Source organism: Falco peregrinus, chromosome 4, assembly GCF_023634155.1.
Source record: "Falco peregrinus isolate bFalPer1 chromosome 4, bFalPer1.pri, whole genome shotgun sequence".
Taxonomy (NCBI): domain Eukaryota; kingdom Metazoa; phylum Chordata; class Aves; order Falconiformes; family Falconidae; genus Falco; species Falco peregrinus.
The window spans coordinates 24,312,367-24,335,389 of NC_073724.1; the positions used below are offsets into that span (position 1 = coordinate 24,312,367).

The 23,023-nt window shown below is 38.3% G+C and overlaps 2 protein-coding genes across 11 annotated transcripts in view; one reads left to right on the forward strand and one right to left on the reverse strand.

The window, feature by feature from the left end:
* PUDP (pseudouridine 5'-phosphatase) overlaps positions 1 to 14,571 on the reverse strand; it is a 75,369-nt gene extending 60,798 nt beyond the window's left edge. Inside the window, exon 1 of the mRNA XM_055801140.1 lies at positions 14,434 to 14,571. Coding sequence (XP_055657115.1) covers positions 14,434 to 14,515 — 82 coding nt within the window. The 5' untranslated portion in view covers positions 14,516 to 14,571. The remainder of the gene's footprint in view (positions 1 to 14,433) is intronic.
* Positions 13,542 to 23,023, forward strand: part of STS (steroid sulfatase) — a 120,239-nt gene continuing 110,757 nt past the window's right edge. For 4 of the 10 annotated variants that reach the window (XM_055801139.1, XM_055801133.1, XM_055801130.1 and 1 more), the window contains exons 1-2: positions 13,542 to 14,464; positions 15,195 to 15,362. The gene's annotated coding sequence lies outside the window, so the exon portion shown is untranslated. The other 6 variants (XM_055801134.1, XM_055801135.1, XM_055801136.1 and 3 more) reach the window with 6 other exon arrangements.

Consider the following 23,023-nt stretch of genomic DNA (forward strand, 5'->3'; position numbering starts at 1 on the left):
CTCCTCAGAGATAGTTTCAATCCATTCTCCACCCACCGGTATTGGTACTGCGGATTACCCTGACCCAGGTGCAGGACCTTACACTTGGTCTTGTTGAACTTCCCGAGGTTCACACGGGCCCACTTCTCAAACCTATCAAGGTCCTTTGGATGGCATCCCTTCCCTCCAGCATGTTGACCACTCCACTCAGCATTGTTGGCAAACTTGCTGAGGGTGCACTTGATCCCAATGTCCACATCATAAAGATGTTAAACAGCGCCAAACCCAGTACAGACCTCTGGGGAATGCCACTCGTCACAGGTCTCCGCTTGGACATTGAGCCATTGACCGCAACTCTCTGAGTGGGGCCATCCAGCCAATTCCTTATCCACTGAGTGATCCAACAATCAAACCCATGTCTTTCCAGTTTAGAGACAAAGATGTTGTGTGGGGCAGTGGCAAAAGCTTTGCACAAGTCCAGGGAGATGACATCAGTTGTTTGTTCCTCATCCACCAACTCTGTAATCCCATCACATAAGGCCACCAGATTTTTCAGACATTATTTGCCCTTAGTGAAGCCATGCTGGCTGTCACCAATTGCCTCTTTATTTTCCATGTGCCTTAGCATAGTTTCCAGGAGGATCTGCTCCATGATCATACCAGTCACAGAGGTGAGACTGACCATCATGCAGTTTCCCAGGTCTTCCTTATTTCCCTTTTTTAAAAATGGGGGTTACGCTTCCCCTTCTCCAGTCTGTGGAAACTTCACTGTGGGACTGCCATGACTTCTCAAATATGACAGACAGTGGCTTAGCCACTTCATCCACCAGTTCCCACAGGACCCATGGATGCATCTCATCAGGTCCCATGGACTATGCACCTTCAGATTTCTTAGATGGTCTCAAACCTGATGTTCTCCTACAGTAGGCAGTTCATTCGCCCAGTCCCCGCCTTTGCCTTCTGTTAATCGGGCACTGTGGCTGTAGCAGTTGTCAGTGAAGACAGAGGCAAAAAAAATCATTGAGTACCTCCGCCTTCTCCATATCCCAGGTAATCAGGTCTCCTGTTCCCTTCCAGACAAGGCCCACATTTTCCCTAATTTTGCTTTTATCACTGACATACCTATAGAAGCTTTTCTTGTTGTCCTTGACATGGCTGGCCAGATTTAATTCTATCAGGGCTTTAGCTTTCCTAACGTGATCTCTGGCTGCTCAGATTTTTTCTCTGTATTCTTCCCGGGCTACCCCTATCCTTACTTCCACCCTCAGTAGACTTCCTTTCTGTGTTCGATTTTGTCCAGGAGCTCCTTGTTTGTCCATGCAGGCTTCCCTCCTGGTGTTTTTGCCCAACTTCCTCTTTGTTGGGATGCATCACTCCTGAGCTTGGGGGAGGTGATCCTTGAATATTAACCCGCTTTCTTGGGCCCCTCTTCCTTCCAGGGCTTTATCCCATGGTACTCTACCAAGCAAGACATCTTAAGAGGCCAAAGTCTGCTCTTCTGAAGTGCAGGGTAGTGAACTTGCTGTGCAGCCTCCTTGCTGCCCCAAGGATCTTGAACTCCACCATTTAATGGTCACTGCATCCAAGGTTGCCCTTGAGCTTCACATTCCCCTCCTGCCCCTCCTTGTTGGTGAGAAGAAGGTCCAGCATAGTGCCTCTCCTCATTGGCTCCTGTATCATTTGAGAAGGAAGTTATCTTCAATGCATTTCAGGAACCTCCTGGATTGCTTATTCCCTGCTGTGTTGTTCCCCCAACAGACATCAGGGTGGCTGAAGTCTCTTATGATGACCAGGGCTTGTGAACACAAGGCAGCTACTATCTGCCTATACAGGGCTTCATCTACTCAAACTTCCTGGTCAGCCTGTAGCAGACCCCAACTATAACGTCACCTGTCCCAGCCCCTGCCCTCCCTTTAATGCTGACTCATTAAGCTCTTTGTCATCTCCTCATGCATGATGAAGCTCCAGGCACTCCAGCTGGTGTTCCATCAAGAAGCTGAAAGTCTTTTGTTTTTTTTCTGTTGTCTGAGGAGTAAATTAACTATTAATGAAAGAATCTAATTGTATGAAATGTTATGAACAACAAAAACAGAGGTGAACACTGTTGAACATGGCTACAGTGTACCCCGTAAAATGTAAAGGGCAGCTTTAGTCACTGAGCTTGTCATAAGTGAAGAGGTTGGAGGTTTTTTTCTTGTGTTAGGTTGATATGGTTCATGGTGGTATTGCTACAGGGCTGTCGGCCTGTCATCACTTCTGTTATGAGCCTGTATTTTCTGAGGCTTTAAAACTCTGCTGGTAACAAATAAAATGAAATTATACAGGGAATTAAAGCTAGTTTCTTCAGGAAAGGGATTTCTTCTGACAGTGCCCTCTACCCTATTATTATTATTAATTATAGAAAATCTAGCACGTCTCATCAGAATCTAACTCCCTACCATGGCCTGTCAGAGGAGCCTGAGTAGGTTTTGAACTGGAAATGAGAAGCATCTACATTGCCAGTACTGAACGCATTAACTGCACCATCATCATCACTGTGAAAAATATTTCCCTTGGAGTCTTTGAGACAATTATAGACAATTCAAGTGGGTAATACATTTTTCAAGCTTAGACTACCATTAAGTACAGTTATACAACACCTGTAATCCTTGATCTTTGTAAATTATTTTACTGAATACCTGATCTATGCTTCTGGGCCTATGTTATCGATAAAAATCTTCATAGCACGGAAAGGAGTAGATACTGTTATTTAAACTACACTGTAGGATTTTGTAATGTCTGTGTCAACTCCTTTACCTCTATTGAAGGAAAGAGCGATTACCTGTAAGGTACACTTTATTACACCTCTGACATAGTACAACATCTGTGTATTGGACACCTTGTAACCACTCACGAGTACAAACACAATCTTCCTGAATTATGTATTTCCATGTTGCGCTCATTTCTAAAAAAAAAAACCAAAACCAAATAATGGCATGAAACAACAAGGTTTTGGGGAAGAGTTATTGATAGGCACTAACAAATCAGCTGCCAAGTCAAGAAGACTCAGAAAAGATGAGGATTTCAAGACTTTAGTACGAACAATTTCTAAGAAAATCAGATCAAATCTCAGTTGGGCCTAAACATGCAAAGTATTTCTTCTCAAAAGCAACCCTGTTTTTAATTCACAGCACAAGAAGACTACTTTAAAGAAATAGGAGTGAAGAAAGGTAAATGTAGGATCCAACCCAGAAAGAATGAATGGGTAATAGAAGTATTTTTCTTATTGTAACTCTCATGAGATATGCTTAGGAATAGTGTTAGAACATCAATGAAATTAACTTCTTGTACATACAATTAGAATATAAAGCACAGAACTGAAGCTCACAATTTCAGTATGCAAGATACTATGAAAAGTAAACTAAATATCTACTGAAGAATACACAGATGGAAAAAAGTATTCTGCCTTCCTTTTCTTTATATACAAACACAGAAACATTTGGGTCAAACAGGAATATTTGGTTTAGTCTCCTGAAAGCTGGAATTATAACAGAAGTTAAAAGAAGAGAACATGAATCTATTCCATGTTGAACTACAGTATTAGAAAAAGGAACAGATAAAGAGGGAAATAACTTCCATGATTTTGCTACAAATGTTAGAATATGACTTTTCTTTCTTTCCTAATAGTAGAAACTTTGAAGAACATATAGCAATTTCTCGATTAACCAGGGCAATGAGGAGAGAAAAAAACCCACACTAACATACAATTTAATCATCCTCTATTATTTCCTGGGGGAGACAGAGATTTATGTAGAGAGCAACTTTACCCACTATAATGCAGAGAGGTACCAATTACAGATCCTGAAATCCCAACTCTTAAAGCCAAGAGCTTTGACTAGCGAAAAAAACAAGGCCTTCTTAATTCATAAGCCATATAATCCAGTTTTATTATTAACTCTCCATTACACAAAGACTTCTTCAAGAACATTTTGAAATATTCTTATGGCATTTCTTCTGACAGTTTCAGAATTACTGCAAAGCTGCTCATTATCTTAATAGTTATTTTAAATGGAAGAAATCCTCTCCTTCGTATACATACACACACATGAAAAGTCATCCCCTGTATCTCTAAAGCTTTATCCAGGAACTGTAGGGTTTTGTAAAGCAGTGGAAATTTTCAGACTGAAAGAATATTATTTGAAAGATTCTGAAGTCTGTAAAACAAAGAGATAGCTGGGGGCAGGGGGGGGAGCATATACAGAAAGCCTAATACTATGATGAACACTTCACAGACTTTCTTCTATTTATGAAATATATTTGACATAAAAGTAATACTAACATCATATACCCACAGAATGATAACTGCAGAATTTAGAGCACAGTCTTAGAAATTCCTTAAAATTCTTAAAAGTCTTAAAAATTCCTAATGCTATGACACTTCTCAAGATATTATCAATCAATATTCAGAGGATTTCTCAGAGATCAAGATGCCATATGAAGACTGCTATACAATGTATATTTGCATGTACGTGCCAGTATTGGGAAAAACTCTGACATGTTGTTAACACTGCTATTAATAACTACAGTTACTTCTGTAGGTCCAGTGTATACATTTTGGTAATCATAGGCTACTTCTAAACCCTGGGACACAGAATCACTCAGTTCATATGTTATTTCAAATCTTGTCCCAACATAAGTGTAGACTGCCTCCTCTCTTCACCATCCTACTTTCCATAGGAAAACAATGGTCTGGAGAGCACTAATGGTGCTACAGCAGACTCCAGAAAGCTCTCAGGGCAGTTCAGGGACCAGCATGGACAGAACAGCTGCGACAAATCACAGCCACCCAGAAATTCTGCAGTGGTATAGTGTGAGGTTTTTAGGAATGCAGCTGTTTCTAAAGGTATGAAGGCTGAGGTAACATGCAGGTAAAGAACACAACAGAAGTTCCTTAAAACTGTGAATATAATTAGCAGGTAAAACAAACTTTTTTTTTTTTTTTTTTCATCTGTAAGAGAGAACTCTAAGGTTTTTTAAATAAAGAAAGGTAGAACTACCATTAGTATAACAAGTGGTATAAAGACGCAAAACTGGTTGTTTGTTGGGGTTTTTTTAACCTAACACTTGGAACCTAGAACTTCAATTTTATCTTGTTATTCAACAGTATTTCCAAGCGCACATGACAATTCCCTGCTCTCTTTAAGAAGGCCAAAAAAAGGGAAGGGGAATAGTTCACTTTCTTTTTGAAAAAGGCAAAGCCATGATAAACAGTAAACTATAAAAAGTCAATGGTGAATCAAATATGTTAGGAAACTAAATTTTACAATACTGCACAATTTGCAGATAACTGCCACTTTAAAGTTTTCTAAAGTTCTAGAACATGCAAAACCAGAATAGCAACACTTCTGCTTGATCTTTACTCTTAGATGCCCTCATTCATTGAAAATTAAGAAGTTCAAATGAAAAATGGGAGAAGGACAAATAACATAAAAATATGATCTACAACAATAATAACAATGCAAGTCATTAGGCAGCAGAGTAGCAATTAGATATACCACAATACCTTAGTGGCCCAAGTATTTTCATTTTCTGAGATATGCTTCCCATGAAACACTTCTTAATTTTTAAAGACTAGAAATTTATTGCATTGTGATACACTCCGTAGCTCTATCTCCCTTGAGCCACAAAGCAAATTTTGTTAGTTCAATAATAATATAATGCTGTAGAGAGGATTCAGTCCTAGCATAAAGATCCACCATTTCACAGGGTGTATTTTTTTTCAGTAATGGCCCTGTAGTACACCATGACATTATTCAAGGTTATCTCACTTGACAGGCATGCATGAGTCTACTCTTTTGCCCTGAAGATACGGGTCAAAAGAAGCTGTCTGTACATAAATTACAAAACAAACAAACAAAAAAATCTTTACCACAGAAAAACTTATTCAAACAAAATTATGTTTCAGTGTACTCATGCTCCAACTTAAACCCATTAATTTCTCCCACTTCAGACCTTCTACCATAAACCCAAACTTCTCATTAAACACATATTATCTTTCATTTGTTTTTTCTTCCACTATTAGTGTAAAAAGTTCCTCTTCCTTAGAAGTGTTCCAAAATTAACAGTACCCATGTCAAACTCATAAAACATCCCAATCCAACAAAGATATTTCCTCTCATGAATGGTCAGTAATCAAATAAGGGTCTAATAGTTTGACTAGTACTCTGTGACAGTTTACGTTACATGCAAAAAGACCAATTAAAGCAGAACACAGTTTTAAAGACACAATGTTCAAAAAGACACCCTAACATGAGCGGGCAATTTCTAGTATATGGTGACACTGCGAAAAAGAACCTGAGTGAACCAATATTTATGCACAGCAGATAATCTACGCCCAGGAGGGAACAAGAGGGCTGAGCTGCTTGGCAGCAACCCAATCAGTTCGGCACCCAGCGAGCACAGAACTGCTGCAAAGGACTAGCATACATCAATCCTTTGGAGAGCAAAGGTTACACAGGGGCTGCTGGGCCTATTACACCAGGTCAGGGAACACGTATTAATAAGCTAGAAGAATGAGACACTGTATAACACTGTACATATTATACAGTGACAAAGGTCACAAGTAAATTCCTATGGCTGCTAAATAGAAAGACTAGGCGAACAAATAATAAACTGGGGTTTCCTCTCAGTTGTCTTACATTATCCTGAGAGAAACCCCACATGAAACTTGCCCCAAAGGCACATCAGAGGTGAAAACTAGCAGCAGAGGATACAAAGTAAGGTGTGGAGTGCTGATACATAATAGGTGCCCAAATGAAAGCTTTCAAGAACTAGAAATAAACCTGTTTAATCAGAGACACACAGGCTACTAGAAGTAGGACTTACTTGATGACTTTTACAAAAATACTTCATATAGCTCAAAAAGGAAACAGGAATAAAAGTAAGACTACATTTTTTTTTTTTAAAAAAAGGCTGCTATATATAAAAACAGAAAAATCATATTTGGGAAACAGCAGTGTCCACTTATATTCAAATCTTTCCAAATTACAGCAACAGAATTATTGCCAAACTACTATGGAAAATGTTATTTATTATAAGACAAATGAAAAATTAATAGAAGTTGCACGAGAACAGAAAACATACAGATAGCAAGCACTGATACTGTCAATAGGTATGCAATCCTTCAAGAAGCAAAATATTGGAGAAAAAAAAAAAGAAAAAAGTTGTCAGCCATCAAAAAAAGAGCCACAAGAAACAGAAACAAGCAATCCTCACTGGTTATTGAAGGAAAGGAAGTCAAAAGTGAGATAAATAAAACAGAATGGTTTTCTCCTGTATAGGTGCCAAGAAAAATTTTAACAAAGGTTGGCAGTACCTCAACAAAATTTGGGTCAGAACACTGATTATTATTATGGGGGAGGAAAAGGATAAATCAAGGTCAGGATTCTCTGCCAGAACCATTCTAAGATACAAAAATGATCTTGGTTAAATACTTCCCAACAGTCTTGTGAAAGAAATGAGGATCAATACAGGGAGATACAGAAACACATAACAGAAGCAGCAACCATTACTAGCAGCATCTACATTGCGCAAAATAAAATTGTTTGTCCATATGAAAGCAATAAATACCAAGTTTGAAGGGAGAAGGTATTTAGCTTATTTGCTTTTGTGTTGTTAGTTAACGTAGTTCCTCATCTTTAAAAGCACAATGATCATATTGTGAAATTTACCATCACCATTAAGGTCTGTTAACAATTTGAAAAAAAAAAAAAGCAAGTAAAGAATTGGTTAAAAAATGACAACAAACAACACCCCTCCCCCCCCAACACTAGAAGTATAAATGACAGTATTCAAGAATAAGATTTTATCTCTGAGAAACTATACCAGCAGAACTCACAGCAAAATTTTGCTGGTAAACTGTCCCACCCAGACAAACTGAGGTGTCCTTAAAAATATCACTCTCAAGAGTTCAGTTAGCCAACTCACAACAAGGCTACACAAATGAACTGCAACTACTCACAAAAGCTGCAGAGTTGTGCCCAAGATGACATACAGTGTAACTACTGCAAGTATGCAAAATAATAAATCCAGGGTTGTTAGTGTTGTTTTTCTTCTTAAGTAAAAAGAAAATTGGAATGCAGCAGCTGGAAATAGTGTTATTATAAGGGAAAATTCTATGTACCTTTTCTTTGTGTGAAATTCTGTTCCATTTATGACACCTTATTATTTATATTCAAAGCAAAATAATTGCGACTTTATACACAAAACAGTGTACGCAGCCAACAAATATAAAACCTTATCAACTACAAACAGATTTGAAAATCTGCATTTAGGCACAGAAAGAGACTAGTTTTTATAAACGGTCAAACTGCTGTGTGCATCTTTAAATTCACCAAACAGAACCTTTAGACTGCCAGCACTTTCAAAACATACCTCTCTACTTGTAAAGGCCTTCTATACAATTTAATGTCCGTAACAGTAAGAAAATGAGAGCCACATTATTAACAGTGGAAATCTGAAATCTCTTGAGACTAATCCATTTAGTATGTGGTTTGTTGTTGTTTGTTTTGTTTTGTCTTTTAAAACCAAATGCTTTGGATCTGGTACAACTAATAAATAAGCCCCAAAAATATGTTGCATTTTTGGTCAATTTATGTGCAACATTAAAATCAAATCATGGGTCTTTCAGCTTGGGAGCATTTCTCTGTTAATTCCCCAGGGACAAAAAAAAAGATCACTGCTAAGGCTGCCACTGGAATTTTGAAATGCAGTAACCATTACTGAAATGAAAAAATACAAAACCCAAAACTGTTCTACAGATGCTGAACTAAGCTCCAATTCTGGATTATTCTTACCACAAACAACAAGCAACCATGCGGATAGACAATCTGCAAATTAATCATGGGAATAATAGAAGTTAGACTCTAGGTTGGTATGTTTGTTATGTCCTTGCCAAAATGTTCCTTGCTGTTAAATTAAAATGTCAACTTTCAAGCATATCAGAAATCTTATTTGCTCTATTAATGGTTATGTAACTCTCAATGAGGGCCTGTTTTACTTTTCTCCAAAATTTGCTCATGAAGCATCTATGAGGTATTTTAATCTAATAATATCCTTAATCTCTTTGTTTTTGCAACAAAATACAAGTACAGAACACAGGGGCAAAACAGTATTTTTGTATCCTTCTTTGTTCCCCAAAATCAGATGGAAATGGGGAATGGCAAGAAAGTATGTTTCCACTACCTAGAAGCAGAAAATAGGCTTACAAGATTGCCAGTTTATAGCTTAAGAAGATTAATTCCTGCACTTAAGCCATAATAGAGGACAATCTAGAGAGAAGTGATGTTTAGTTGAATTGGTGCTATTTGCTCTGATGCAGAAGAAATAGGAAGCCGTTTTAGCCTCCCATTCACACTGTAAAATAAAAGACAGCATGCACATAAGCAAACTCCAGCATGGAACTTGTACCAGTTTTCTTGTAACAGCAATCTCCTAGGCAACTTGTGCAATGAAATGAAAGTAAGAGTACATTTTTTCACTTTTGACCTTGTGACAATGGGTAAGTAACACTGGGGAGAAAGAAAACATGCCAAAACTCTTGTGAATCTCACAACACTGCATTGAGTTTAAGTGCAAATTAATTCGTTCTAGATGACAGACCAAAGATTGCCTGTATGACCAGCTATGCAGGAGTTGCTTAGGAATGGCACACAAGAATCCAGCAGAGATGAGGCAGCGGCTGCATAAAGCAGCAGCTTCTGATCCCAGCTGCCTAAACTACTTCTCGCCCCTCTACAAATGGTCAGAACAAGCTGCCATACCTGTGCCTCTACAGTCCAATGCGACTTGGAGTTACGACAAAGGTATCTTGCAAAACTAAGCTGCTTTAGAAACCACCTCTCTTTTAGATCTACTTGAATGTGCTGACTTATCTTATGTGAAGATGCCGTTTCACAACACTAAGGGGCACTGGTAAGGATAATAACTTACAGGAAATGATCAGTACTCCTAACAAACAAAAATTAAAATATAAACAACTAAACTCTCCACACTGAAGTCTCATGTTCTCTGCATGTGAATTTTGCTTTAGTTCAGCCTCACGCACAATGTGAAGAAACATCTTTGCAGCAGTTTTCCTAAGCTCATTTGTCAGTTACGAAAGGTTAATATTATACATGCAGGTGGTAAAGAATATAATTTCGAATTTAAAATATTTTCAGCCCCTGACAAGTTTTGGCATAGATCAACAAAGGCAACATTAAATCCTACCTGTGTTCTGGTGGTGGTGAAGCTATTGGCTACAATTACACAACAAACCCACTCTTAGCTCAAAAGAAAACCTATGCAGTGTATTGAGAAGATAGATCCTAGGGGGCATTACTCTAGTTGTATATTTCATACAAGTTCCATAGATTTTCCCTTCTGTGTTGGTTTTGTATGCTTTTACAATATGCTAAAATGCCAGGATCAGATATTAAACAGTATAATGTATAACTGTAACAAAAGTATATTTATTTTGGTATCAAAGATCTCTAACTTCTGTTCTGTTGGTTTTTTTTTTATTATTACTTTATTTTAGCCAGCTAACCCTGTACTGTGTGTGTCTGGTAAGTGCACACATAAGTAGGTTTAATAGTTTTAATTATACTACAGACTAGCACTTAGAACAGTAGTCTTCTGTAGGAAAAGACTAAAGCAGTTTAAGAAAAAGCAATTTACTGTACAAGTTCTGAGCATTTATTGTTAGGATTTGCTGCAGGAAAGCAAGTAGAAATTTAACACTACAAATGTTGATTTTAAAAAAAATAATACTTACAGCAGTACACCAAAAATTAAAGTTCAGATATTCCTTTTCGAGCATCACTTATAAACTGTTAGCTAGATCTTGCTGCATATGTGTAACAAAGCATGATGTAACTGTAATAGGCTAGTACAACGGTTGTTTTTTCTATTACAGCTAGAGTTCCCTATAAAAAAAAAGTCCTTCAATTAATTTTACCTATTAAATAACAAACTGTCCAGAGATGCTGTTCACATATTTTACTTACTAAATGATAGCATTACTTTCCAGTGTGCTAATTTCCTGGCAACTGCAACAACAGGCAAAATAGCCTAAGATTTCATTCAACAGCTCAAAGGGAAAGAGAAGGTAATCCAAAAGGAGAATCCCCAGAAGGGTGAATTGCATTGATTATAAGTGCTGAAAAACACGGGTGCTAGATAACACTTCAAATAATGAAACAGAAGGACTCCAAATGAAAGGGATGAAGTACTTCTACTGGCAGTTCAGGGGCAAGAACTTCCCTGCTGAAGAGAAACTGATGTATCAAGGTGGGACTCAAGGACAACTTAATCAGTCTCAATTATGTTAAAGAGATGGGGGGAGATAAAGTCACAGCAGATCAGACTCAGCAACACTTTCACATAGGCTAGCATTAGTCACTGAAGTGTACATATGCAGGTTCTATAGGTCAACACTTGGATTGTTTCCAAAGTTAAGAACCTTTTAAGTACCTCAGACCTCATTTAAGGATTTTACAAACTTATTAAGTAATCACAAGTATTTTGGAAATCTTCCTTATCAGAAGATATACTACCTTCCTTAATCAGAAGTACATATATCATCTATAGAAAGACAGTTTATAGCACATTACATGAGATCAGTTTCATGTTCAATTTTTCATTGTTTATAGATCAAATTGTATTTGTTCTATAAAATCTGCAAGGTTTCTGTCAAAACTTCCAAAAACAGTTAATACATTTTCACACACTACTTCACAGTAAAAATTACTGCAAGCCCTAAAGCTTCAGATTCTGAAAAATGCAACCAGCTATGGACATACTTTAAAAGTTACAAAAGTGTAGTTTTACATAGCAAATATTGAAAATTATTTGTGCTCTTTCAAGGGAAGCAATTTTATGCCAATTTCTACAGCTTCTAGAAATACGTAGGCAACGCATGTCATCATCTTTGATTAACATTATGTGACACATTAAAAATTTCATGAGAAAATTAAAGGGGATCTTATCTCTCATGCAGGTTTGCATCAGTATAACCATTTGTCTCATTCAGAAGATTTACAGTAGACATGTCAAGCAGCAAGCATCTAGCCTGTGTGCCCCTTATTTCATTCCTTCCCCCAAATTATTTCAAGTTTCTTGAAACGTTTAGGAAACTTGGGGAACTTCAAGAAGTTTCCTGACTGCCTTTTTGCCTACCAAGGGTCACAACTCAGCATCAAACAAACAGGTTCACCAAAAATTATGTTAAAAGTTGTGATAGAACTGTTAAGTATTTTGAAGCCAACACAAGTCCTCTTAGAGGAAATACACATGAAAAACATCAGGGTGGTGCACCTCTGTACTGGAAGACACAAGTATTTTCAATTTAATTCTATACATAATTATAGCTTTCATCACAGCTCAAAGATTACTGAAACACAACACACTTTCTACACAACTTTTTTAAACAGAAGAAATCATATCCACATTGTAGCGTATAACTAGGGGAATTGAAACACAACATACCAGATATCTATCAGTGCAAGGGATGTCTCATATATAGGAATAAAAATAAATTATATCAGCAAGCATAAACTCTTTATGTAAATATATGTTATACAGAAGCACACAAAATGCCATAATTTATGTCTGCAATTTTATTTGAATTCAGAAAGTGACAAAGTATTTCTCTGGAGCTGTACTTCACAACAGGACTTTAATCACGGAGTAGGTTTATACCTCAAGTGTCTCAATCTTGGTAAACTTAGGTCCAAGAATTATGGATCTTCTATAATTACTTTCCCAGTACAAGGTACAGTTCATGATCTAGAGTATTTTTAACGCTTCTTCATTGTATGAACCCCAGGAGTTTGGAGAACTAAACAAGACTCAGAATCTCAATCTGTATTGGTTTTGCCTGTTTGGGATGTTACAGAAAGGCAATTTCTAAACATAGACAGGATAGCATCTGAGAAAAATGTGTTTAGTTCCTAGAACATTGGCCAAAGCTAAAGCACCTTTCCTATAAACAGCTGTGCAAAATAAATTCACGTAAAACTTGAACAGAAACGTATCCACATCAAAGCCTAAAGATTCATATTGCTTACCTATACCGTCCTGTTCAGGTGGTATTCTGTGTGAAGCAGATTTTCAAATTCTGCTAAAAAGCAGCAGTAACTAAAAAAGCTTCCCTGAAACTTTCAAATACGAATTTAATCAAAATAATTGGTTCTGGATTAAAAAAAAAAAAACAACAAAAAACTACAGTAATCCAAAACCAACCCAACCAAAAACCATAACCTCAGGCTATTTAAGACTTCAGTGGTGAAACTGCAAACAGAATTGAAATAACTCAATGGCTGGTTTGCATAGCTTATTGAGAGTGCAGATGAAACAAACAGAAAAAGGTTCTAAAACACTTGAAACGATATGTGATAGTGCGAGTAAAGCCGGTTTTGCTTTAAACCATGGTAACTTCACCTGTTACAGGCCTGAAGGAAGGAAAACTGCACATTTCTTGTTAACAGCAATTCACTAGACTTCTGGAAAGACACTGCAACAACTTGTGTTTCACAACGCACCTCATATTCACACTTTTTAAGAAGTCACCCACATCCAAAGCTGCTTGCTGTGTGATAATTCCCATGGACTATTCAAAAAAAACCAAACAAACAAGTTACATACTAAAATCCTCCATTTATTCTACAGGAATTTATTCTACGTGCAGCAGAAGGCCCTGACTCGGCAAACAGTTCAGAGCAGACACATACTGTTCTAGGCATACCAACTATTCAAACCTCAAGATACAATCCAGCCTTAGCACTGCAGGCAACCCTGCAGAGCTGAAAGTCCACCGGTACAAATGATAGCTATTTCCAGACGTTTTCAGTCGGAGGCTGCAACTCTACATGCTCAAACACGCCCGCCGCAGCCCCACCGCGGGGCAGGGGGCTCGGGCTCCTCCAGCTCTGCACACTGGAAACTCCTGCTCCGTACCCCCTCGCCCCGGCTTCTAACCCCAACCTACTCCTCTCCTCACAGTCGCCCTCAGCTCGTTCAGTCCTCCACCACTAAAGGTAAGCACCCTGCTCAATCTCAGCCCCGGTTCTTTTAGTTCAGGCGAAATTTGCCCACGAAAGGCAGGGGGCGGCGGGAGGAGGAGAAGGAAATAAATCGTTTCCGGTTACTTTAATCCCTTCAGCCGGGTTTAACAAACACCGCCCCGGGGGCCCTGGCAGCTCGCCCGGAGCCGTGAGGCCGCCAGAAAGCAGCAACAGGCGGGCCGGCCCGGCCGGCTCCCCGCAGTCCCGGGAGGCGCCCCGGCGGAGGGGCGGCGCGTTGCGGAGAGGAGGGGGCTGCCCGCCGCCGGCCACGCTCTCTGGGCTGCCGGGCCGGGCCCAGTGGCGCAGCGGGACCGCCCCGCAAGGGTCGGGGGCCAGGGGGCGGTGGGGGAGAGGGGCGAAGGCTACACACCCAGCAGGAGGCCGTCCATGTCAAAGATCAGGTGAGTGACCGGCCGCAGCGGGGCCGCGGAGGAGGAGGAGGAAGCGGACATGGCGAGACCGGAGCAGCCGGGAGCCCGCGGGGCCGTGGCGGCGCAAGCGCGCTGTGCCGTGGCGGTGGCGGGGGAGCGGTGCTGCGGGTGAGGCCGGGCCGGAGCCGCGGGGCGGGCGGGAGTCGGTGCCGGTGGCGCCGGCGGGCGGGCCTGGGCTGCTGCGCGGGGCGGGCCGGCGCGGCCTTTTCTCCTTGTTTTGTGCTTTTTCAAAGTCAGTTTGTCTTCGGGGGGAGGGGGAGGGAATCCTCTTTTCAAATCCCTCTTAGTAACGCTTACGAGAGAGACTGAGGAGCGCCTCGCCTTTCAGACAGCGTTTCCTCGTAAAACTTTTTGCGTTTCTGTGTAGAGGTTTTAAGGATGGTATTACAGTTTGGTCATAACTGGAGCCATAAACAAAAAGGCACAAATAATGTAAAACTGTGAGGAAAGAGTAAAGTAATGCTATGTAAACCTATCTCTTAAAGGGTTGCTGAGTGTGGGAATAGTTATTTGTGGTTTGTTTTGGGTGTTGTTTTTTTTCCTGAAACATTCAAGAAGTTTGAAAGTTCAAGAAACAAGCCACGTTCTTGAGACAGAGCAAAACCGTCCCGCAGGAGCACAACATCCAGTTTTGACTGGGTAGCTGTGAGGGAAAGAGGTTGCTTTTCTCATCGTTCATCCTGGTTTTTATTTTTTCCAGAAGGTAACTCACCACTGGGCATCAAGATCGTTGAAATACCAATTGCAAAAGCAGACATGGAAAGAGCTGTAACAGCCTCCCGAGGTGACATGCTGGCTTAGAGATTTGTACCGCTACTGAGTTGTGGTGCAGTGTGAAGGCAGGGGTAGCCCTGCCAGTTGACTGTAGGTAGGCCTCTCAGCAATTTTTTTTTTTTTTTCTGACAGTGCACTACACCATTTTAGCAAGTCAGTGTGCTTTTTAAAGCCCTAACTGTAAGAGTCATACATTCATATTTTAATTTAGCCCCCTTATGTGTCTTACCTACCTGCAAAACCAATCCTTTAAAAGAATCCTTACCCTACATTTGTGAGAAATGCCATGAACACAAATTCCTGATAATCTCTCCTAACTTGAAAATGAGACTATAAATAAAACATCTTTGGCCTCTAGTTGTATGTTTTTAATAATAAAACTTGATGTTCAAACAAAGGTTTTTGAATCTCTGGGTTGGTTTTCTGGTGGGGTTTTTTGTTGGGGGTGTGTGTTCTTTCTTTTTTAACTTGTATCTTTTGATTATATTTGGTAATGTGGCTTAGATCCTGCCTAGGTAGGCCGGGAAAAAAATGTGCACAGTGCCTTTGATGTCTTTTAAAAATATGTGTAGTCATGTCACACATCTGTTAGTTCTTGCATAGAGTTAAGAAAATGGGTCCTGTGCTTCCAGATCAAATTTTCCATTGTAACTGTACAATGAGTGTTACGAATGCCTGTAGATGTTTTGTTTCTGCAATAAACACTGTGCCACAAGTCAATGTTGCAGCTTTGTTCCAGACAGCAAATGCATTATTTTCCTTAGTAGTTTGCTTAGGTAGGAGCGTAGCTAGAATCAATAAAAAGGTAGGATCCTCAGTACAGTATGTCTAGAAATGTTTTAATCTGTTAAAAGGAATAAATAATTATAATAATTTCAATACTTATAACCATAGTATTCTGCTATTACAAGGATGAATGTGTTTCTGCTGTAAGAGTGTATGCAGTTCTGACAAAAATTTCAAGAGAATGACTAATGAAGTTGTATGGAGTTGTACCTGAGGTGGATTCATCCACTTTCTAATTATCAAATATTGAAAAAAAAATCTTTTAATTGTATTTGTTGGCATCGTAACACCCATACTTGTTAACAAGAAAAAGCTACATCAGTCAGGTATCTTGATTCATTGCTCTAATTAGAGAAAAGCGTGTTTCAATCACAACTCTACATCTTCCATCTTCCTCAAAAGGGGAGTTACTTACTATTTTTAGCATGTAAACCACCAGTTCATGTCAGAAATCGTATTGGTTATGCAAAATTATTGAGTATTTAAAGGGGAAATAAATCCTAATGACAACCTTTATGAAAAAAGCCCACAAAATTAGAGTGTAATACACAATATGAACATTTTTAGGGTTAAGTGGTCTGTTACAAGTCTTATTGTGCATATTTCAAGACTGTTAGGTTACCTGACAAGCTGGTGACCTCAATTTACTTTGCTTTACTCTGGCTCATCAGTGATAATCAGTGTAATGTTAGCTTACTTTCTTAAAAGCTACATTCAAACACAGGAAAATCTTCCCAATATAGACAAACTGTTTAGGTTTATTCAGCGTGACTAAGTTTTCCTGCTAACAGAATGAAATTGGATGAAAGTCCAAGCAGAACTTTTAATTCATGATGTAGTGTAGTTTTCTAGATGAGCAAGTAAGTGAAAATGCTGATCTGAGTTTTGTTTGGGCTGTCTTAAATATTTGTCTCAAAGATCTCAGCAATAGTTTTTGGTTTTGGTTGTTTTGGGGGTGTTTTTGTTTGGGTTTTTTTTTTATGGTGTGAAAAGAAGTTGAGATTGAGAATTGTGTGATTGTTTCCTACTGTTTTTTTCATTGTTTTAAGCTTGTTTCAGGTGATGAGGACTTTATTTCAATAACTTTTGAGTTGTACCTCCACCACAGTGTGCTTCCCACGTGAACCTGAAATTCTAACCATGAAAACTGATAATTATATGACCATAAACCTGATGCATGCTTATTGAGAAGGGTGAACTTGAGTTACTGAGATGTAATCATGCGAGTAGACTTGAATCCTGCAAAGTCTGAAGAACACATGTATATTTTTAAATTAATTTGACTTGCTATCTGGGCGTATACCACAGCAGTTGAATAGATCTTTGCTGATTTCTGAATTTTGTGGTGTTGCATGTTACATACATGCTGTGTGTCCAGGATTTTGAACTGTAAATTAGCTGCTTATAGGTATCCCTTCTTACCCCAAAGATGTTAAAATCACTTTGGTTTTATTGTTCTTGCATGTGAGATGAGGTGAAAATACTCAGGTGTGTGTCCATGGGGTTGTTAAGTATGCAATACAAGGTTTTACATACATAGTCCTCAACTTTTTTTTAACCTTTGTATGTTTGGGTTTTCTTTACCTTGAAGCTAAGAAATTTTCCACATCACTGAAACTGATGTGACTAAATTATTTTTCCTGGAGAGAAAAAGCTTCAGAATATACTTAAGGGTTTTCTTAGGTAATATACTTCACTCAAAAATTGCAGTTTTCTATTTCACTACTTAATATTATGCTTGAAACATGAATTCACTTACATGTTTTTATATCACTGATAGGAGGGAGCATCATGCACTGTGTGTTTCACACAAAAATGACTGACTTTATTTCTCTTGTTCTGCAGGCGCCTTGGAAAAGAGGATAAACAGGTTATAATCCGTTTTAGTTTGAATATTAAAAAATATTCTAAAGATTTGAATAAATCCAGTAATTTAAAAGCTTTCACAATGATTTACATGAACAGCTGTTAAACCCACTATTAGTAACAAATTACTTGGAATGACTTAGAGTTAAATGTAATTTAATTCAGGTATCAGCTGAGATTCACAACAGTTGCTATAGTTGAGCCTATAAGCCCTCAGAAAATGAAACCCTTCCCAGTGCTGGATGTCACTAATCAGGAGTTTTTTTACCCTAAGACTATGAACGAAGTTATTTTTATTATTTCAGTTCATGTTTTTATGGCTGCACAAGGAAAAATGAGCATGTGTCTTAAGACAATTAACAGATACTATACAATTGCTGATCTAAGTCATGTTTTATTGATAATGTAGGTGAAAAGGGAGGCAGTATATCCACTTTCATCAATCATATGGGTCTTCTTACAGAGAAACAATAGTGGGAGGAGAGACATCCATTTTCTGGATTTTGATATTTGACACCAGTTATAAGTGGGTTAGTTACAAAGGCAAGAAAGATGATGTGTTATGCTTCAGGAGAATATAGTGAAGATATATATTGGTCATCCATAAATTTAGATGAGGCACTATAAAAAGGTTCTTAAGGGGCAATGAGGGGTGAAATTCTAGAATAGCCAACCAAGCACACAAGAGGGAACAAGGGATCCGAGATATTTTTAGATGTCAATTGCTGTATTTATTGATGGGATTGTACAATAGAATGAACAGTTTCTGAAGCTGGGAAATGAAGCCTTAATGCCATACTTCAGGACCTTTTTTTTATTTCCATTAAAGTCAGTGAGAATCATTTTCTCTCCTCTGGCTTGTGAATTAGCTTTTTGACGTATTTTACTGGAAGACCAGAAATTACTGGCTGCACACAGGCAAAGTGTTCAGGTGATTAGTAGTGTTATTGTAATTGAAATCCCGAAGTGCTTAATGAGTGGGTCCTGTTTAGCCTTAAATTATCAGAAAGACTAGGGATTGCATCCCCAGATAAGATCTGAAGCATTATATCTTGTTTTGCTATTCCTGTGTTATATGGCCTTCCTCTATAGGATCACTTGCAACTTTTATTTATTTATCTAACTGTCCATTATTGCAGGAGCCTAAAATACTGGTTATGCTTTTAATTTTCTTTCTTGTCTGCATGTGAATTTTAAGGCTGTATTTTTCATTTTACTACAGTTTGATTGTTACAGATCATAAGGAAGAATTTTGTATTTGTAATGCCAGGTGGAATACGTGTTCTGTCAATCTTCTGAGCAAGACATCTATCACTAGCTGGCAATAAGGATGGAACTGAATGCAGTCACGCTTCCAGTGGTCTCTTTCAGTCTTGTGTTCCTGAGCTCAACTTCTTCAAAGGCTACAGTAATTACATCTTCAGATGGAAAAGAGAGGGAAGGAATTGTGATTCTGTGGGTCACAAGGTCTCTAAACCTGTAATCTGTAATGTCTCAGATTCAGGTTTTGCGCGTGTATTCCCCACCCAGCATACAACAAGTTGGAGAGCTGAGTCTCCAGACCTTGGACATTCCGGCTACTTTGTGGGCAGTGAATGTACTGCCATCTCCTGCTGTCTTCTTCCCTGCATGTACAGACACAGAAACATGCACCAATAGTGTGCTCTAGAACATGCTGTTGTCGACAGCCAATATCAAATACACTTTGTGGGCACTAGCATGTAGGGGAACTGACTAGTTTTTGGGTGACGAAATAGTCCCTTTGTTAGGTTGTCCACCTACTTGAAGTTACACCTATGTTTACATACCTTGAGGAATTAGGTTCAGTGTGTTGTAACAAAATATGTGAGAAAATAATGTAGCCTTATTCCTTACTTTAAACTACAATTTTCTTAACAGAAGGTTAATAATAGATAATTTGTTTTCATAAAACATTTGTAAATGTACTTGTACATAAACAGTACTTGTAAATACTGATACAGTTAGGTATTAGGGATACCCGGAAGGAAGCATTGTAGTCCCAGTGCTTTCAAGCCAGTGAGACCCTGATCCTTTTTTCTTCCCCCCCCCCCCTGCCCACCCCTCCAAGCCAGCTAGCTCCACCTACTAAGTGCATCTCAAACATTTCACCTTAGGTTCTGTAAGGTTAATGATTCCTCACAGTGACACTGCAGGACTGAAAGATTGCTGGATTTCTATTTCATGTGCTTACATATAGGTAAGACCACAAGAGACATAAATGATCTAAACAAATTCTTGGAGACAGAATTGTATATGCTTAAAATGTCTGTCCAGACGTTATGCCGAAAATTTTCTAAATCTTTTGATCTACTCTGATATCCCATGTTCTTTTACTCTTCTTTTTAAAAAAATATATATATATTTAACAAATTTCATTCCTTCAATGTTTCCTCATAAGCTATGCTTTCTGAAGCTTTTAGCATTTTGATTGCTCTTCAGGATTCTGTTTTTTCTGTATCTTTAGAGAAGTCCAGCAGTCAGGTACATTTTTGTAGCTGTGGGTTTTCTAAGCAACAAATAGAAAGGCCATCTTTTACTAATAGAGTGCCTTCTTTAGTCCCAGGTGCGGTATACCTTTGAATTAACATAAGAACTGAAGTACCATTTTTGCCATAGTTATATTTTGTTCACTAATGAATGATCAGTAATTCTTAGGAATATTTTTTACTACTACTGCTTAGTCAGGTTGTCCCTTATTTTGTACAAAGGCAAAAGCTGAAAACTTGTTGTCACTTGTCCAATTTAAAATTTTCTTTATACATCACTTCTAGCTGTATCCTTGTTAATGAGATCAGTGGCAACATAGCTAGCCCATGAAAAGCTTACTATCTCTTCATACAGTTTGAAAGATTTTTGTGCATTTTTAAGTATGAAAAATTATTATCGTGCAAGCCTGATGAGGCAGTTATCTGCTAGAAGCTGTGCTACAGAATGAAGTGTTGTATCACTTGTTTCAAAAATGTTGCGTGTGTCATTTAAACCAGTGGCTACTACAAGCAATAGGGAATTCCTATTGTATTAATGACCATGTTTGGCAGCCTGGGTCCATCATCGGTTTTGCACTGGCTTTTCCTTTTTAGGCCAACAGTTATGACCTCATCTGAAAAATTAGACAAATGCAATTTTCCGAAAGCTATTAACAAGACTTCTAATGTTAAGATGGCTGTATATTCTAATTAAGTAGGATGTGCCATCCAGAGACTAGCCACCTTGTATTGTGGTCATGAAATGAGGTGGGTTTAGGCTGTATTCTTGAGTTGCAGAGCACGGAATAAAGCCTACGCGCTTCCGGAAGCATAGAGCTTCACCCAGTAGGGCAGCACTCTTCTCCCTGAAGCTCTACCAGCATCTGCCAGGGTGTTGTCTGCACTAAAGCTTTTCAAGTTGGTGGAAATGTAGTAAACTCTTGCCCACTTGCAAATATATAATATATTTAGCTGGGTGATGCTTCTTGAAGGACATGACAAAGGGTAGGGACCTATATATTCATCAGCTTTTCCTGACTTCATCACATGCAGATAATACAATAAAATACATTGTCTGGTAGATCTAATGACATATATTTTTTCCTGCCTGTTGAAGTCCATATTTCTTTAAAGACCCTGTTCTGTTGTGACTTGAGGTAGCTTAGATAAGTATCACCTGATAGTCAGAAACTATGGCTGTAGCAACTTTAAAACCTGAATCTGTATTCTTTAAATGTGCAGCCAGTATGTTCTTCCAGCTATATTCCTATATGTGACTCTTAACTAAAGTTAAGCACAACCATGCTGAAAAATAGCAGAAACATTAGACCATGTCACTGAGTTCCATATATAAAAGCCATTGTGACTTCTTAAGAGCTATGCAAAGTCCTCTGCAGTCCGCAGGTTTCACAAATTCATATAATGATTCCCCTACATCCTTCAGGATAACTACATGGCTACAGAATTTTTATAGTGAAACTTGCTGCTGGTGTTTTTGGACTAAGCTGAGGAGTGCAGGTAAAACATGTTTTCATTGAAGATTTGCTGCAGAATAAATGTCCTCTAACATCCAATAATCTATATTGTACAAAGACCCTAGGAGCAGCAGATTTGTATCTTTTAATTCTAGATATGTGTGACTTCAGAACTATCTTCTAAAATTAGCTAAGTTCCATGGGGTTTACTATGGTAATAGAAGCAAACAAATATCCTTTGTTCCCTTTTTAGCTCTGTTATTGGTGTATTTCATTTGAAACCCTGTTAAATACAAGTTTGTATTAGCAGATTTATGTGGAAGCATAAGCATTTAGATCTGCACCAACATTCAGCCAGTCTAAGACAGCAATGTTATGTTTTTACAAAGATATTTGTTCTGTACCTGGTAGATGAACACTTAGTGATGTGATTAAACTCAATCCTGAACATTTAAAGCTTTGGCAGAGGTGTTTTGATGAACGGAAACAAAAGGTCTACCTCACTGCAGCTTTACCCTTCCACTAGATTCCAGTAAATCCAGTCATGCGCCCTTCTATCTCATTTTCTTCCCAAACGCTATTTAAAAAATAATTTCATTTGCTAATTCAATGAGTTGAACTCTGTTATACATATGAATGTTCATATATAAACGAGTAGATACTGTCTCCTACTTGGTGATCAGAAGACTGAAGTATCTTAAAAAACAATGTTACTAAAATTATGAAAGAAAAAACAAAGTTGAATTCTGTTCATATCGATGTCCAAAAAAAAAAAAAAGCCCAAACCACAAAAATGGCTGTTGGTCAAAGCAGGTGATATATTTCATTAAACAGCTTAGATTTGTCCCATATCATCAGAGAATACATTGCTGAGTAATGTGGTACCCTATTTATCATAGCCTAAATGCAGCCTCCCTGTGAGCATGTCAGTTCTACTTAAGCTTTGAAGTCATTGAGTAATTGTCATTTTAATATACTTTAGTGATTTCTAATCAAACAGAGAGGAGAAACCCAAACAAAGAAAAACCCTCTATTCAGTCTTCATTCGGTGCTCAGATTTGGATAGGAGAGGGGGAGGGTGTTTGTTTTTTCACTCATTAACTCTTCATAATTTTTTCATACTGTTTTAGTTAGAATTAATA